This window comes from Equus caballus, chromosome 18 (assembly GCF_041296265.1).
Source record: "Equus caballus isolate H_3958 breed thoroughbred chromosome 18, TB-T2T, whole genome shotgun sequence".
Classification (NCBI taxonomy): domain Eukaryota; kingdom Metazoa; phylum Chordata; class Mammalia; order Perissodactyla; family Equidae; genus Equus; species Equus caballus.
This window is the reverse complement of record NC_091701.1, coordinates 40663814-40681709: the sequence shown is the minus strand read 5'-3', so window position 1 is coordinate 40681709 and position 17896 is coordinate 40663814. Positions and strand designations below refer to the sequence as shown.

Here is a 17896-nt window from a genome sequence, read left to right as displayed (position 1 = left end):
ACCTGGGCACAGGATGGCCGGCTCGAGGCTCTAACGATGGATCGTTTATTTTCCCCTCATATCCCTCTGTCCCCAGCTTAGAGACTTTCAGAGAAGGGTGACAGGTCAGTGCACAGAAGCGGTTCCCCAGTTCCAGACAGTGCCCTTTCCATACCTGGCACACTGATGACCCAAATCACCCTCCAAGGCTGGAGCTGAGCATGTTAGCAAAACTGCTCACACCTGAGAAGGGCACTTCCTCCTGGCTGAGGTAGCCGAGAATGAGGTGGGTAGAGTGGCTCAGCTTTGCTTTCTCTACTTGTGTTTATTTGTGCAATTTCTTCCCAAATATATTGGATTTCCCCATCTTTTATAAAAAATGAATGGAAAACGAAAAAAATGAAAGAGCCAATATTAATTGTAAGGAGCGGGGTTCTCATAAATGTCATCTAGTTGGGACCAAGATGGAAACCATTAGATGTGACAAAGGCTGTGATGTTTGAACCTCAACTGGAGGCTTGCTGGACAAACCCCACGCAACTGGAAAGGAGAACAGAAGCAAAAAGTGCACATGAAATGCTGAAAATCCTCAGCTGTTTTATCTAAAAGGTAAAATGTAATTAGGGATTTTATGATTTTTTTTTTTTAAAGATTTTACTTTTCCTTTTTCTGCCCAAAGCCCCCCGGTACATAGCTGTGTATTTTTAGTTGTGGGTCCTTCTAGCTGTGTCATGTGGGATGCTGCCTCAGCATAGCTTGATGAGCAGTACCATGTCCATGCCCAGGATCTGAAGTGGTGAAACCCTGGGCCGCCAAAGTGGAGCTCGCAAACTTAACCACTCTACCATGGGGCTGGCCCCTATGATTTTCTTTTTTTGTGAGCAAGATTAGCCCCGAGCTAACATCCATTGCTAATCTTCCTCTTTTTGCTTGAAGAAGATTGTCCCTGAGCTAACATGTGTGCCAGTCTTCCTCTACTTTGTACGTGGGACTCTGCCACAGCATGGCTTGATGAGCAGTGTGTAGATCTGAACCAGTGAAACCTGGGCCGCCAAAGCAGAATGTGGGACCTTAACCACTACACCACTGGGCCGGCCCCAATTTATGATTTTTTAAAAAACTCTTTGGGAATGGTAGCCCCTCCTCCTTCACTTTCCAACAACTGACCTTTTACGTCACAGCAGAGGCTGACCGCAGCCTGGACTTGGCTTTGGTGCCATTGGGTCTGGGGTAGGCTGTCACACTGAGGGCCTCCCGGAGGCTGGCCCTGAGGTCCTGACTGAATGAAAGTAGCATCACTCCCCCCAACCCGCCCAAACAACAGGCAACACCCCCTCCTCCACCTTCTAGGAACAGGGCTAAGATTTATAAACGCCAAATCTCACAGCCTCGCTTTGTTAGGCACTTCCTTCCGTTGTTGAGGGAGGGGAGAGTTTCCGTTAGAAGAACAAACTTCCTAACAGCTATAAATTCTTCATCTCCACAAAGACTGGGCAGATATTTGACCTAATCCTCAACAACGTAAAGGATAAAATGTAACACAACAAAGATTGCTCTTACTGAAAAATGTCACTGTGTTGGGAGACGACCCCCCGAGAAACCTCCAGGACCCCCAGCCCTGACTGAAGTCCCTGCTGGGAGGGGCGCAGCCGCTCAGCGACCTTATGACGGGAAGCCAGCACGGCCCAAAGGCTCTCTGAATTTACCAAGCTGTTGTTTGGAACACCTTCCTTGTTATTCTGACCCTCCTTATTGTTCTCCACTTGGCAGAAGTCTCCCAGGAGGCCTACAGCGGCAGGCCGGGCTGGGGTCAAGGACAGGGAATCTGTGTTCCAAGGCAACAGGCAGCCACCAGGCATCCCATGAAGATATTCGCTCCCCCACATCAGCCCAGTGCCCGACGAGCTCCCTACGAGGGGCTGAAACAGGGCGGGAAGCAAATCTGAGGAACCAAGACACCCTTGACACGTTACAAGTTCTCCTGTAAAAACACTCTGTCAGTCTCCATGAATAGATTAAAGATCAAAAACATGAATCTCAAATTGCCAAGGAATTCTTTAAAGAAATAAAATGTGTAATTGTCACTAAGCAGGACTTCCTATATGACCAAGATTCTTTTCTGCCCTTCGTATCCATAAAGTAATTGCAAATAACTGTGAGATTCTATCACTTAAGCATTCATTTCAATGAATCAAGACCAAATGTACAGCATAAATTAATATATACAATAATAATTAACATTAACAATCAACTCATCGCAACTCTGGCAGCACATTATATCTATTGAACACTTAGAACTGCCAAGCTCTGGGCAAAATACGATGGGTGAATTCTCATTGACTCTTGACAAGAATCTTTTATTATGTCCATTTTATTGAGGCAAAGGAATCGAGTCACAAGAGGTACATCATTTGCCCCAGATCATGAAGCCAATCAGTGTCAGTCAGTGAACTCAAGCAGCTGAATGAACTAGAGCCATGCTCTCAACCAAAATAGGAAGATCCTGACATATTGTAAAATACTATGTTACTTGTAAAGTGCTCCCTATATGACACTTCACGGCCCTTCAAATTCACAAATTCATTTAATATACAACTAACTTCTATGAGGCAAGTACCACTCATCCTGGTTTCACAGATGAGGAAAATAAGACCCAGAGAAGTTAAACAACTTGCCTAAGGTAACACAGCCAGTGGGAGGCAGGGGTAGGATTTGAAGTCAACGAGTCTGGCTGGAGTCGGAGTTCTTAACCCCTATGCTGTTGCCTCCAGGAAATCTCCTTTAAAAATATTTAACTAATCAAACAGACTATGAATGTTGTTTTAGACCAATAATATCCGAAAACACTCTTCTTCTCCTGAAGAACTGGTAAGCTTTCTCCCATGGACAGTAAAAATAATCTACAATCACTATGTTCCCTTCTCACTCTGGTTACATGGCATCCAATGGCCAGTGAACATTCAGGACATTATGGCAGGAATATCTGTGCTATTTCTCGTGTGCTATTCCTGACGCTATTTTCCCCCATTCTTATATATTATTATTTCAAATAAGCCTCTCAAATCCTTTGAGGAATAATCTGCACTATAAATAACATAAATTCAATTTAAAAACAATTTCCTAAAACATGGACAACATAAATCACATTTCATAGAGACTTTGTTCTAAAAACCTATCAGAAGATCCCAGCCTTGAACAGCTGTTACTTCTAAAGTGTGCTGAGAACGCTCACATTTTTGATAGATCCTCTTACACACCAAATTATTTAAAGCATGTATAAAGTGCTGCTCTTCACTCTCCCCTTAAAGGGCTGAGCACGTGCCGTGGGGACAGCTATGTGCAGGACTCCACATGGGGGGGGGTCAGCGTAAAAAGGGGGCATTTTCACAAAACCACTCTACACAAGTTCACAACCGCTCTCAAAAAAGAAAAGTAAGAGGGAATCCAAATATCATTTCAATCAGAATTTGAAAGATTCAATTACGATTTCTCTGAGGGGGCACAGGTGAACCGCGTGTAATCCTTCTAGGAGTGGCTGATTGAAAGACAAGCCACAGTGTTTGTAGGTAAAGAAGCTCTAAGCTACCGAAACGTAGTTGTGCATAGTCATGCGCTGTGTAACGACATTTTGGTCAACAAGAAACTACATATACGATGGTGGTCCTGTAACAGCAGTAACACACAGCCTAGGTGTGGGGTAAGCTATACCATGTGGGTTTGTGTAAGTACACTCTATGATGCTTGCACAATGACGAAATCGCCTAACGACACATCTCTCACAATGTATCCCCGTTGTTAAGCCACGCATGACTATACAAGTTTTTATGTTGAAAGCAGGAGTTTGTTGTCACTCTTTTTAAATGCATAGGGAGAAACTACTCACGAGAACAATGAACCCCACGTACAGCACATACGACGTGATAACGGTGGTGAACACAGTTCTGGTTAGTGTTCAAGCCACCAGTCCATTTGCACCTGAGACACACACTATGGGTTTTTGACACGCCCTACTCCTTGCCCCTCCGCCTACCTTGGAGGGAAGGGACACACAGGTCAGCTGATTTCTGCTCCCATCTCAGAAGAGAGGAGTGGTCTCCAGAACACACTCATGTCAGGGGTGAACCCATGGCATCTGCTAGAGCAGGAAGAGGACAGAGTGTGGACAAACCCCGTCTCCTTAGTTCTTACCCCCAAATCTCCCTCTACTGTTAGGGTGACCCCCACACCCACTTCCTTCCTGCCAGGGCTGGAGTCACCCCCTCCCCCAGTGTCCTACATTACCCTACTTTGTTTCTCCTCTTACAGGGTCCTAGGTTACCCCACCTCATCTCCCTCCTTTCAGGGCCCTGAGCTAGCCCCTCTCCCATATTCTCCAGTGTTCTGGGTTACCCCCTCCCCCAACTATCCAGGATCCTGGATTACCCCTCCCATCCTGAGGTACCCTCTTCCTCACACCCTCTAGGGTTCTGGGTTACTTACTCTTTCATGCTTTTAAGCCAAGAAAAATCAAGAGCTTCCACCCTTGTTTGAACCAATAGAAACCTGGATTTCCACTAGTCCTACCATCCTTTCTTAAAACAAACACTAGCAGAGGAAGGAACGCCATGACAAGGATTTTCCAACAGTACCAGTGAGATGCTCAGGGCTCCAAAAGATCGAGTATCTTAGGTGCACAACAGCAAGTCACTTAGCTTTTCTCGACAGGATACATTTGACAAATTCTCCACATGCCCAACAAGCAATGGACAAATGCTTTTTTCCTTCCAGGCTGTCACCTGAAATTCTGCCTTGAGATGTACATACATATGTGAATGCCAAACTTAATCCAGTAAGTTTGAAATTTACTTTAAACCCTTATCAAATAACAGCGCCCGTCTCTCCAGAAGACGTAAGGTAAAATTCAAACGAACAGAGGGTCATTTTTAAACCAACAATAAGGCATCCTGTTCCCTGGGATGCATGCACTGTGTTCTGCGGCAGCCTCGGGTGTGACAAGCTCGGCTGTCCATGACCTGGTCCACCTGCAGTTGAGAGCTGAGGGACACCTCACCTCCAGGAGGACAGGCAGAGCCACCAAGTGGGAAATTAAAGCAGTTCCATGGAGACAAGACAGAAACTTTTAAAACATCAAGGATGAAATACAACTCATTATCTGGCTTCATGGCCCAGTAAGCAAACAGGTGTGAGGACCCTCCACCCCCAAGACTGGCCTAGAAACACCCCCATCCCAGCTGACAGGGCCAGGCCTCAGATTTAAGTTCCAGAGGTAGCTAGGTCCTATCCAGAAGGAGAATAGTGAACTGCGGTTAGTGGACATGCTGAGCTAAACTGCTTCAAGGAGCTACAAAAAGGGAGGGCTGTGTAGCTAAATGACCTACTCAATTCACAGTGGAGAAAGCTCAGCCCTTCCTGGAAATAGAGGCAAATAAGGTGTTTTTACAGCTTTAGCAATCAAAAACAGTATTTATAATGACTAAACTTCTTTGGCAAGTATTTACCAACTAACATAGCCCAGACAACATAAAAGAACACTTTACATGAAAGATATCAGTCAGACTTTAACGCCCTCTGATGGGGCATCCCCTTTCAGAAATAGGGAACGGCAGTTCTTGGCTGATGGGCAAGACAGCATCCTATCCATGTGTGAAGCCCAGGACTCTAGGCCTGTTGGCACACTAGCTATAAAGCAGTAAGAAGGATTTCCAAGGGGCCGGCCCAGTGGCACAGCGGCTAAGTGCGCATGTTCCGCTTCGGCAGCCCAGGGTTCACCAGTTCGGATCCTGGGTGCGGACATGGCACCTCTTGGCACGCCATGCTGTGGTAGGCATCCCATATATAAAGTAGAGGAAGATGGGCACGGATGTTAGCTCAGGGCCAGGCTTCCTCAGCCAAAAAAAAAAAAAAGAGGAGGATTGGCAGTAGTTAGCTCAGGGCTAATCTTCCTCACAAAAAAAAAAAAAAAAAAAAAGAAGGATTTCTGAGGGGACAACAGTGTGAGGACACAGCACATCCCGGGGTGGGCAGTCGGGCTGGTGGTGCCGGGAGGGAGATGTTATGGACACAAAGATGGGGCTGGCATGGGCTATACTATCCCTTCAGCCATGCCCACACCACGTTTGGTCACTAATAGCTGTGTTCACAAAGCTGCAATCCAGCACCCAGCCACACCCTCAGCACATGGGCAGCACTGGTGACTTGGACAAGACTTTCTAAGCCAACCTGCAATCCAGTGGGACATGACCTGTGCTGTGATAGACACAAAGAAACCTGAAGACTAGGTCCTCACAGGCAACTGGGCTCCTTACCCCTCCCGCTCCAACAACAAAATTTCTCCCACATTTTTCTGCAAAGTGAATGTCACCTACTTTAAAAATTACAGGGCTTAGTTTTCTTTAAACCCACTTGTCCATTCAGTCAGCACCTATGTGACAAGCACCAGAGTAGACCAGTGGCTAGTGGCGACCAAGTTGGACAGCACAGATAGAGAGCATTTCCACCCTCACAGAAAGTTCTACTGGACCACACTAAACTAGACAGTTGCCGTACACATGGATGAGCACAAGAGACACGGAGATCTCTGTCTTCCTGAAGCCCGTGATTTGGGGAAACCGGCTTTTATCAAATAAGCAACATCAACAATCAAATTTTTAAGTCCTAAGTACTATGAAGGGAACTGCAAAGTGACCCAAAGGAGCTGGGGGAGGCGAAGGCGCTGCCTAGAAGACTGGCAAATTTGCATGTAAAATGGCAAACATTGAAACAGAAGGGCCTCTATTCCCCTAGAAAGAACGAGAAGTCCTGCCCAGAAACAGACAGCAGGCCCACAGACTCAAGAGTTGCCTGGAGTTCAGAAACACAGCTCCTCTGACAATTCACAACAGCATGAGGTCACCAGTTAGGCATCTCTGATCATTTTGGGCCGACTGACACCAAACACTGACATGGAAACAGTCATTCAGTTGGGTCGGGACTTCGTGGGAGCCAGCACCTACTTGTCATGGCTGTGGAATGCCCAAAACAGAGATAAGACAGGCATCTGATGGGCTCTTGTCATGTTTCAGGCTGCCCAAAACCATGGGACCAAGACCGTGAATGTCACAGAGCAAAGGGCCTCGGCTGCCTTGAGGGCAGAGCCGCTGTGGGAGACACACCAGCAAGCCCAGTCCTTTGAGCTTTCTTCTGACAGTCCCACGACTTCTCCAGCCGAGTGACTGTCATACTACTTCATCGGAGCGCGCACGAGGAGAAGCACTGAAGAGCTACCCGACTACCGCTGGATTAGTAAAGGGCTGGATCCAAACATCAAGCAGACAGAAAAACCAAATGGCTCCAGAGGCTGGGGAAGAGGGAGACTTAGATAAATTAGGCTCTTCACTCTACGAAACCAGTAGAGATATTCTGCATGTTTTCTAAAAGCCATGGGTTTACTGCAATAAATGCCCAAACTAAACATTGTTACCACTTTACATGAATGTCTTACAAATAGATTATACTTTCTTGTCTCTTTAAACCTAAGATAGGAACCATCCCCTTTTGTGATGATGTCTAGTGACTCTGGGTCATCAGCAGGGAGACAGTCAGGGTACTGAAGGCACCCAACTGTCCCTACTCCCACCATCCCCACATGGACTGGCCTGAGTGACGACGACGGACCGTTCCCTGTGCTCCCTCCCCTCTGGCTGTCAGCTGTCAATCACCTCTCACCGATGACCCGCTGCTTCCAATCAGCAACAGGCACAACAACCACCCTTCTGCAAAGTAAAGTAGACACACTAGGACTGCAAGGGTCTCTCCTGGCAGAAAAGCACTTTGTGCATGGATTTACCACCCCCACTTCTGGAATGTGGCTGAGACAGAAGAGATGGACAGGTAGCTGTGCTCCAAACAGGGCACACAGCTGCACAGAAAACAACGGGCCCTTCAAAGACGGGTGCACGAGCCAAAAGCAGACCACGGAGATCCTGCCTACTAACCCCATCAACTCCTATTTTAAAGCCAAGCTGTTCGTAGCTAAATGCATACTGAACAGACTTGTAGAAACTTATACAAGGGTTCAAAGAGAAATAATGAACTGCATTATTCATACAAAGCTTCGAGTTGTTCCGTCATCTTCTTAGACCCCAGACAGGGTCCCTCTCAGGATCCCACCCTCAGGCTGTGACTGGAGACAGACAAGCTCCATCCTAGAGTGTTTGAGACACAGAGCACCACTGACCACACCCAGGAAAGAGGACCAAACAAAACCAGGAAACAAAACAATTGCTTTCCCTTCCCAGGGGCTAAAGCAATTAGAACCAGTGCACACAGCAGGTGTGGCTGGCACAAGCCGGGGAAGCGCCAGGCTGCTGCGTGGTGAGAACAAGGAATATGAGCTGACAGGGCCTACTGTTCCAGGAGGCATTCGGGGTCAGGTAACATGGACCCTACGGGCCAAATCCCAAACACAGACCTCAACATCTGAGTGATTCATGCAAAGCCCCCTATTTGCAGCTGTTCCCTCATCTAAAACTTCCTGTGCAAGACTTCAATAGATTCCTCTGACAACCGCAGACCTGGAAGGGAGGAGGGTTCGGGGTAGTAGACACTGGAGGTCATTTCTGAAGGAACATAGGAGAAAGGTATGAGACAGAAAAATGCAGAGAAGCAAGACTGGTTTTATTGACACACAGTCTACAGAGCTGCCGGGTCCCCCTAAGCCTGAGAAACAGTGCTCAGCTTTTTCTCAGCTTAACTTAAAAAAAAAAAGTCTCTCAAACTCTTGGCTGACGAAATTCGCCCTACCGCCTGGTGAGGAAGGGTGCGAGCTGCTTCTCAGGCTGCAAAGTGGTCTGAAGGTGACGCACGAGGGTCTGGAAGGGGCTGAACTGCTACTCATCTTCTCATGAAGATTGGTGGGAAGTCCGCAGTTTCTCTTACACGTCTCTTTAGCCATCACCCTACCAGATTCTCAAGGAAGGGGAGGGGGGTTGCTGAAATTCAGGACTGGTCATCACGGGACAAAACAGACCACTCCCCCAGAGCCCTCACATGCAGGCCTTCTCTGGAGTTTTCTTCCAGAAAGAAAAATCATCTTCAGTATTACAGGTTGGAGATTCCCACATGAGCCAAGCATGTGCCATTACTATCACCAGCACTAACCCCCCAGCGTCATCACGGGCACCTCTCATCATGCTGTCACTGTTAAGCCGGGCACTTTCCACAGCTTTTCACAGCAATTCTCCATTTGTCCTGAAGTCATGACTCATCTGAAATGACTGGGATGCCTGTTAGGAAAACAGAGTCCTGGGCTCACCCTGGACCTAATCAATCAGAATTTCTGGGCACAAGAGCCCAAGGGGTATATTTGGGCAAGACTGCCTTATCTCATTCAGTCTTCACCATGATCTGGAAAGCAGGTACTATTTACCCCATTTGACAGGGAGGCAAAGTAACTTGTCCAAAGGTGCTAAACTAGGCAATGAAAGGGTAGGGATTCAGACCTTCTGGCTGAGCCCAAAGCAAAATCAAGCACTGACCTACTCAGCTATGCTACTGGCCACAACACAATACGAAAGTGGAAGGAAACTTCTTTCACCAAACTCTAGAGTAGCCTGTACTATTTAAATGGGCGGGAAAGACTCCATAAAGAATTAAGAGCAATATTTAAATCTACACACGTTTAGCCCCAAGCCTAATCCAACCCCATTTGGGGTCCTGTGTGCTCCTTGGAACCAGGGGCCACGCCACCTCCTCCCACGGCCCACAACTAGCACTGCAGAGCATGGCAGCAGCCCTGGAGGGAGGGTGCCAGAAGGCTCCGAGATGCAGGCGTGCAGTCCCCACCAGGAAACTCTCTTGAGGCTTTCTCTCAGTATGAGCTGGCCAATAAACTCAACACACTACCATTTGGCTTGTTAGAAAATCATTAAGAAGCATTTGGAAATAAATCTGTGCAAGAGAAACATAAGTCATATACACTATGTACACACATAGGACACAGCCTGGAAATGCATATTAAATATCCTTGGTTACATCTATTAAACAACTCATAACTTAAAGTCTTACATTCTAGTACCAAGTAAGTCAAATGGGAAATTTCCAAGCAGCATTATCCATATTTATCTGACATTTCAGATCTTCATTAAGATGTACTCACCTCAGGCTTCCTTCCCACACTACAGTTCACACACATACCCTGCACCAATGGAAATGGACTTGGTAGCTTGTATTTGGTGTTTTAAGTTGTCCCCATGAGGCCCGAGTCTACTCTCATTGCACAAGGCAAGCCCCAGCCTTCCTTACTGAGCACCTTTGACTCAACTGAGCACAGGGCTGGAAGCTCCTGCCCTGCTCATTCTGCACGGTGGCAGGAGACCAAGTTGGTTAGGACGTGGGAAGACTGCAAAGCAGAAGCCACCACCTTATTTAGGTATCTCTAAGCTGACATTCACCAGATGCACAGGAACTACGAATCTAATTCAAAATGATTCAAATTTTATATGCTTCTAGAAAAGTTTTACTATTCATTTGGGAAGGTTTAAAAGCTCTAAACTTCAAATGCCTCATGATAAAATAACAATAAGACTACATGCATCCCAAGTCATTCTTAAGACAATTAGGCCAAAATGGGGGCTAAAACATTAAGAAAGTTGGCCCAGACTACAAGCAGTGGAATCATAATTACCTGTTTCTCCCCACAGCGTGTCGGTGCCATTGACGTCTATTTCATGTTCCTTTTCCAGTTCCAGCAAGCACTGGACCACCTGTCAGAAGTGGCAAGATGATTTAAGGTGAGATCTTATAGCCATATGCACTTATCGCATCCCACATATCAAAGGACAGTGTTTTTTTTTAACCATGATTATCTCATGCTGCACAAGGAGAGAAAATATAATGAAAACCGTTTTCAAGCATAATTCATATGCTATTCACATTTTCACTTTGAGAAGAACTAAAAAAAAAAAAACTCAGTGAATTTCAGCAACATTGTTCAGGATTACTAGGTACTCAGAATTCTAATGAATTCCAACGTGACCCAAATATGCCAGCCTAATCAACAGAGGACACGGGAGATCACACAAAGTGCAGTTGCTGCATAAATCGCCAGAAAATGGTGAATCCATTTTTTCACAAGTATGGAAAACAAAGCGATGTACACCTTTTCAGTAAAATAAAATAAATGGTAGTGTCTAGATGATTTTCCATTGACAGCATTATTCTTCTTTTCCCTATGAGAATACTCCCCGTCAAAGTGGTTGGGTCACAGGTGTGGAGGCAGGAGTGCTAGCTTATGGGGAAATGGAAGTAACTGAGCCCCAAACCAGAGCCAGAGTTCACCCTGTGCAATAGCAGCGACAGGAGAGCAGGACAAAGCCATTTTCCAGTCTCCCAATCCACGCCCTCTGCGATAGGCTGAATAACGGCTCTGAAATCTGTCGCCATCCTCCTCCCGGAAACCTGTGAACATCACCCTAGATGCCAGGAAGGAATCTGCAGATGTGTATATGAATCTTGAAATGGGATGATTATCCCGAATTATACACCTGACATAATCACAACTCTCCTCACAGAGGGACAGGAGGAACCAGGGTCAGAGGAAGGAGGAGATGGGACGACAGAAGCACAGGTAAAAGTGATGCCCTGTGAAGACAGACGAAGGGGCCACAAACTAAGGAAGACAGGTAGCTTCCAGAAGCTAGAAAAAAGCAAGGAAACATCTCCTCTAGAGCCTCCAGAAGGAACACTGGCTTCCTGACACCTTAGTTTTAGCCTTTTGACTTCCAGAACTTAAGAGAATAAGTGTGTGTTGTTTTAAGCCACGAACGTCTGTGGTCGCTGGTTACAACAGCATTAGGAAACTAACATACCCTTCCAGTCTCTGGTGAATGAATCCTGCCCTCTTCCATGAAAGTCACTGGCTATGCTGAGGCTGCTTTTGCACAGCATTCCTCCCAGCCAGCTTTAAAACAAGTCTAGTTTAACACGAGTTGAGACAAAGGTCACTGTCCTCCCTACGATGATTTACCACACTCTGGACCCACTCAGATTTTGGGAACAGTTTAAAAATGAAAAACATTTACATTTTCTGATATGTATAGTCAACATGCTCTCTGTGTATCTATGTAAATGAGTATTTAAAAAATATTTATTTATAGTTTTATTTTAAAGGAATAATAATAAACCCATCAGATGGTAACACAAGACATTTTTACGAAATGTGTATTTTTAAATAAAATGAATATTTGTTCCAAAACTAAAACATATATGTAAGTTGACTGGCATTGTTTCATATTTTTGTACATCTCTTTTATGGCTTTCTTAAGAGAACACAGCTCCAATCTCTTATACGTTTCCACATTCAACTTGCTGGAATATATTGTGTTGTTTGAAGCATTGTACGTGTGTATTTTTAACGTTTTAAATGCCAAAAATCAGCCAGTCAGCAGTGCGTGTGTACATGTGCTCATGTCTGCCCTTGTGTTTTAAATGCCAAAAGGCAGCTAGCCAGCCAGTCACCTTTGCACCCAAACTGGCTTTAAGTCATTGTGGGGAAGAATCTTACCAAAAACCAGCAACTCCATTTGCTTGAAGATAATACAGAGTAAGAAATACATGGAAGAGCGCAGGTAAAATATTATTAAATTCACAGACACGGGTCAGGAGATGACAACTAAACCTTCAAACTGAGGAATACCGACATCTTTCATAAATAAGTGCTCTATTTAACTACTGCCTGAAGTCTTCCTTCAGGGCGGGAACTGCGAATGACAAGCATTCTTACACGCTCTCCAGCACTGAAGTTCTATTTTTAAAAATCCTTCCAATACTCAAGAACAATTTTAGAATTAGGATTCCATGTGATTATTTTTAACAGATCACGAGGACAAAAGAATGAATCAAAGGTTAAAAAAAAAAAGTGCAAGACGAGTGAGGCTAGTCTAGAGGGTAAAGGCAGAAAAGGGAAGGGAGAGAGAAAAAGCAGCGCCGACAATGAACGCTATGGAAAAGGTCCACGTGGAAGCGGCCTTGCCCCATAGCGAGAGCGCATGCGCACCCGAAACTGGAACTGCGGGCTCTCCAGGTTTTCGCTCACGGGAGGATGTGATGCCAACAGAAGATCTTTACACGTGGTCAAACTAACGCTTATCCCTTGACATCCTCATTTTCTTTCATTCCTTCAGTGTGTCACAGGTAGCAACTCAGACGAAGGTGATTGGCAAAAACACCGACCCACGGGGCTAAGGCTTCCAGGTTCCCAAGAAGGGCTCCCGGCACCCTCACTCACCGAGCCGTGGCCCATGCTGGCCGCCGCCGTCAGCGCCTGCTGCAGGGCTTGGCTCTTCCTCAGCGCACCTGGCTGGGGAGGACCGGCCGACCACTCACAGGTCAGCAGGTACCGGAGAATGTCACCGTGGCCCCTCAGTGCGCTGTGGACCAGCGCGCACTGGCCTTTCTTATCCAAGTGGTCCACCTGCGGGGCAGGAACAGAAGGTCACAGTTTAGTATTACCTCTCTGAGAACATGTGTGAACCATAAACACCGTGTGCAAACCCCATCCCACTGCAGAGCGATGTGGGGTTCATGTTCCAATGCGTCTTTCTGGAGAGCACCAAATGTCCGTTTGAATGACTTGGTCCTAATGAACACACCCACCACTGCAGGCCTCGGGCCTCCTCTGTAGATCTAGTAGTCACAGGCCACCCGCCTCACTCCCTGTGCCTCTCCAGGAAACGACTCCGAGTTCTGAGTCCTCTGGGGAGTACGTGTGAGGACGCACACCAAACCACAGCCAAAGCCCTGTGCTTCCCACCTTCGGTGGCCTGAGTGGCCTGAGCTGTGATGAGCTCCGATTTGGAGGAATAGAGCAGGTCTTTAGTCACCAAGCCAGGGCAGCTAGCAAAAGGGAGGGATTGAGAAAACACCTCTCTGAACAAGGAAGGTCAGGAAGGGACTCAGAGTGGCATCTGACTGGGGAGGGAAGCTGCTTGCAGGCGGGTGACCTGGGACATAATAGTAATAAAGTGTGGCCACAAAGCAGGGAAGCCCAGCTAGCCACAAAGTTGGAGTGTCTGAGTGCTGTGTACCTACTAAAACCCAAGAGGCAGCAGGCAACGTGTCATTCCCTGTCCAAACCCAGCAATGTAGGGCTGGAAGAGGAGCCCAGGGTCCAGCCTCGCCTTGCTTGCAAATTCTTGGGATGCTCTGTACCCCCACCCAGAGGCTTTGCAAAAGCCACATATGTAACCCCCACCCTCCTCCTACACAGCCTTCAGCCAGGCTGGGGAGGGGCCTGCTAGCCTCCGAATAAAGCTAAGCCACAACTTGGATATGGGAATGGAGGCGTGGTGACGTACACTAACGCTCACACGGGCAGCCTTAACTGCAGCATTTCCCTTCTCCGGTCCACCCCAAAATGTTGTATTTTTGAGAGAAAAAAACAAAAAGGCGCCCACAGTTACTATATAAGCCTAATGTCTTTTTGTTGAACCTTAAATATCCTAAATACAAATAGATTTAGTCTGTTCTTTTTTAAACGCATCGCCTCCCCATGAAATTCTGATATTAAACCTAAACAGTTTACGGTGAGCTTGGCATGGTTCTTATCTATTAACATTGATAGTCCTAGAGCCACCTGTTTAATATATAGTTACTTCATATTAATGCTAGTATATTATTTAATGCTCACACTACATACTGGTGTTATGCCCATTTTATAGATGAGAACCTGAGGCACACAAGCTCAACAACTTGCCCAACGTCCTAGCCAGCAGTTGGAGACATGACGATTCTGGTCCATTTAGCTCCTGCAGCCATGTGCTTAAGCACATACATGGCTTCTAAGACTCACAGAACTCATTTTATTGTTTTAAAAATGACATGAATGAAATGGGATAAGATCAAGAGAGGGGGAAAAAAAATCAAACATTTAAAATCTTTTCAACCAATCTGTGATAAGTTTTAGGTTGCCACTTGCAGGCTTTTGAAAGGATGGCCCTACTTATGCTGGTGGCCAGGGGTCTCCCTGGTACCTTGCCTCCCCTTGGGCAATATTAAGCAGAGTAGGAGCTTATGAGCAAAACACATGGCCTCTCTCTCTCCAAGGCTGGACAGTCGAGCACGCGCATCAGACATCACACACTGACCAGCGCCTACAGCTCCACCCTGCTTATGTGGCAATTTCTGTTCCCTGTAATTCAACAAAAAAGAGACTGGCCCAGCTGATGATAATTCCAGCAAGGACCTAAAGACATTCCCCAGACCCCACCCCTCAGGGGAAGGCTGCTGCTTACCCTGGCCCCCTTCTTGGCCAGCAGACACACCAGCTTCATGTGGCCGGCAGCTGCCGCATAGCAGAGGGCGGTCATGCCATTCTCTGACATCCCATCCAGGCAGGCACCAAATTCCAGGAGCAGAGTGACCACTTCCTCGTGGCCGAGGTGAGACTGGACGCACAGGATGGGGGCATTATTTAACACTTCTGTCCTGTAGTTCACGTTGGCCCCTCCCAAAATCAGGAGACGGCTCACCTGTTGGATAATGTCCCCCAACAAGATTAATTTCGCACATAAATGTCAGTCACAACAACATTTGTGGAGAGGGGCAGTATCCTCATTTTAATCCAGTGGTTCTCAAACTCGAGCGTGCACCAGTCTTACCTGGGAAATGTGCTAAAAATGCACATTCTCGGTGGTGGAAATCTAAAATGGCACAGCTGCTATGGAAAACAGTGAGGAGGTTTGCCAAGATCCAGCAATCCCACTTCCAGGTATATATCCAAAAGAAAAGAAATCAGGATCTGGAAGAGGTATCTGCATTGCCATGTTCACGGCGGCCCTATTGACAACAGCCAAGAGATGGAAGCAACCGAAAATGTCTGTCGACTGATGAATGGATAAACCGAAGTGGCATATACAGATGATGGAGTATTATTCAGCCTTTAAAAGGAAGGAAATCCTGTCACATGTTACAACATGGATGCACCCTGAGGACATTATGCTTCGTGAAATAAGCCAGTCATAAGAAGACAAACAGTGCATGATAACACTCACGTGAGGTACCTAGAGTGGTCAGATTCAGAGAGACAGAAAGTAGAATGGGTGCCAGGGGCTGGGAGAAGAGGAGGGGGACATGAGAGTTGTTTAAAAAGTATGGAGTTTTAGGGGCTGGCCCCGTGGCCGAGTGGTTAAGTCTGTGCGCTCCGTTGCAGGCGGCCCAGTGTTTCGTTGGTTCGAATCCTGGGCACGGACATGGCACTGCTCATCAAACCACGCTGAGGCAGCGTCCCACATGCCACAACTAGAAGGACCCACAAAAAGGATATACAACTATGTACTGGGGGGCTTTGGGGAGAAAAAGGGAAAAATAAAATCTTTAAAAAAAAAAAAAGTATGGAGTTTTAGTTTTACAAGATGAAAAAGTTCTGGAGATCTATTGCACAATAACGGGACTATACTTAACACCACTGAATTCTACACTTAAAAATAGTTAAGATGGTAAATTTTACATTATGTGGATTTTTTTTAACCAAAATTAAAAATAAAAAAAAGTTAAATAGCCCATTCTCAGGTCCCACCCCTGGATTTCTGATTCAGTAGGTGGAGTGGGGTCTGAGAATGTATACTTTTAATGAATTCCCAGGTGATACTATCTAGGGACCACACTTTGAAAGATCACCGTTTAATCTAAATAAAAACAGAAAATTCATTTTTCTGGTAACAAAATAATCGCAGGATTAAATAATTAACAGTGAGATAATAAGCCAAAAGTAAATGCAAATGCTCTTTCCTTCATAAAGAAGTGTACCTAGAATAAAAAGCAGAACACGTGAAAATGTTCTTGTGTCCCTGGGATTGTCAGCAGCACAAGACTCCCAGAAAATAATCTGCTTTTTCTACTAATTACTATCTACCTCCCACTAACTGCTTGGATCCAGATACCAGGGGAAGTTTTTCATGTGTAGATTTTAAAATAAAATCGCTGAATACCTTATGCAAATGTTAACTATACTAATATCTTCTTCAAATCTCCAGATCACTGAAAAAAGTGACACTCCTTTAGGACCTATTAAGATGCCCTCTCTGACCTCTCCCAGCACCCTTCCCCCGCCTCCCCCATTGTGGCCACGCTGGGTCCAATGCTTGTCCTGCAATGATGGCAAGCAGGCCCCGCGTCCTGGCCTTTTCATAACTTATGGTTCCCTCTATCAGGAATGCCCTTTCCATAGACACAGATGACAAAAGATCACTTCCTATATAGGTCTCTGCTCCAATGCCAGGACACCAGAGAGCAGTTCCAGCCCCCCAGCCATAGAGAATACTCCCATCCCTCCCGCCATGCGCACCCGTCCGCGCACACGCACGCCCCCACGCACGCATCAACCCCAGGCACTCTCCACCCACTCCGCACACTCCATCTTCCGGCTTAGCCCACTGCACCACATACCGGCTGTAAGATTCAGAAGTTCACAGAGAAGAAAGGCCAAGCAAGGCCCTCCACCAACAGGATGGTCCGCGCGTCAGATCCTCCGCACCTCTAGGACTGTCACTTACATTTAAGCAAGGACAGATCGTGTACAAGTGCCAAGAAGGCCCCATGAGCCACCACACGCCCCGTCGTTGTTTACACCCATCAGAGGGACTATCTTGTAGCTCCACCCAGGGCATCAACAAGCCAGCCTCCAGGCTCCCACTGCCAACCAGCACTTGTGGATGGACAGGCAGAGAACACATGGACGAGAAATGAGAAAAGGTGTCCTTGGTCTGACACTGACATGTAATGCACGACCTTGCGCAAACGACCTAATCGCTGACGAGTCTGCTGCACAAATCTACATGGGTTCACTCTTAAAAATAGCACCAGACTCAAAAATGATTCAAAAGCATTTTAAAATTCTAAGTGCTAAACAAAAGGAAGGGTATTTTACAAAATTATTTCCCTT

The 17896-nt window shown here is 46.3% G+C and overlaps 1 protein-coding gene across 50 annotated transcripts in view; it reads right to left on the bottom strand.

Moving 5' to 3' along the window:
* TANC1 (tetratricopeptide repeat, ankyrin repeat and coiled-coil containing 1) overlaps positions 1 to 17896 on the bottom strand; it is a 229124-nt gene that overhangs the window by 18756 nt on the left and 192472 nt on the right. For all 50 annotated transcript variants that reach the window (XM_070241053.1, XM_070241035.1, XM_070241042.1 and 47 more), the window contains 3 exons: positions 15249 to 15485; positions 13244 to 13429; positions 10643 to 10721 (listed from right to left, as the gene is read on the bottom strand). In XM_070241053.1, the coding sequence (XP_070097154.1) occupies positions 10643 to 10721; positions 13244 to 13429; positions 15249 to 15485 (502 nt within the window). The remainder of the gene's footprint in view (positions 1 to 10642; positions 10722 to 13243; positions 13430 to 15248; positions 15486 to 17896) is intronic.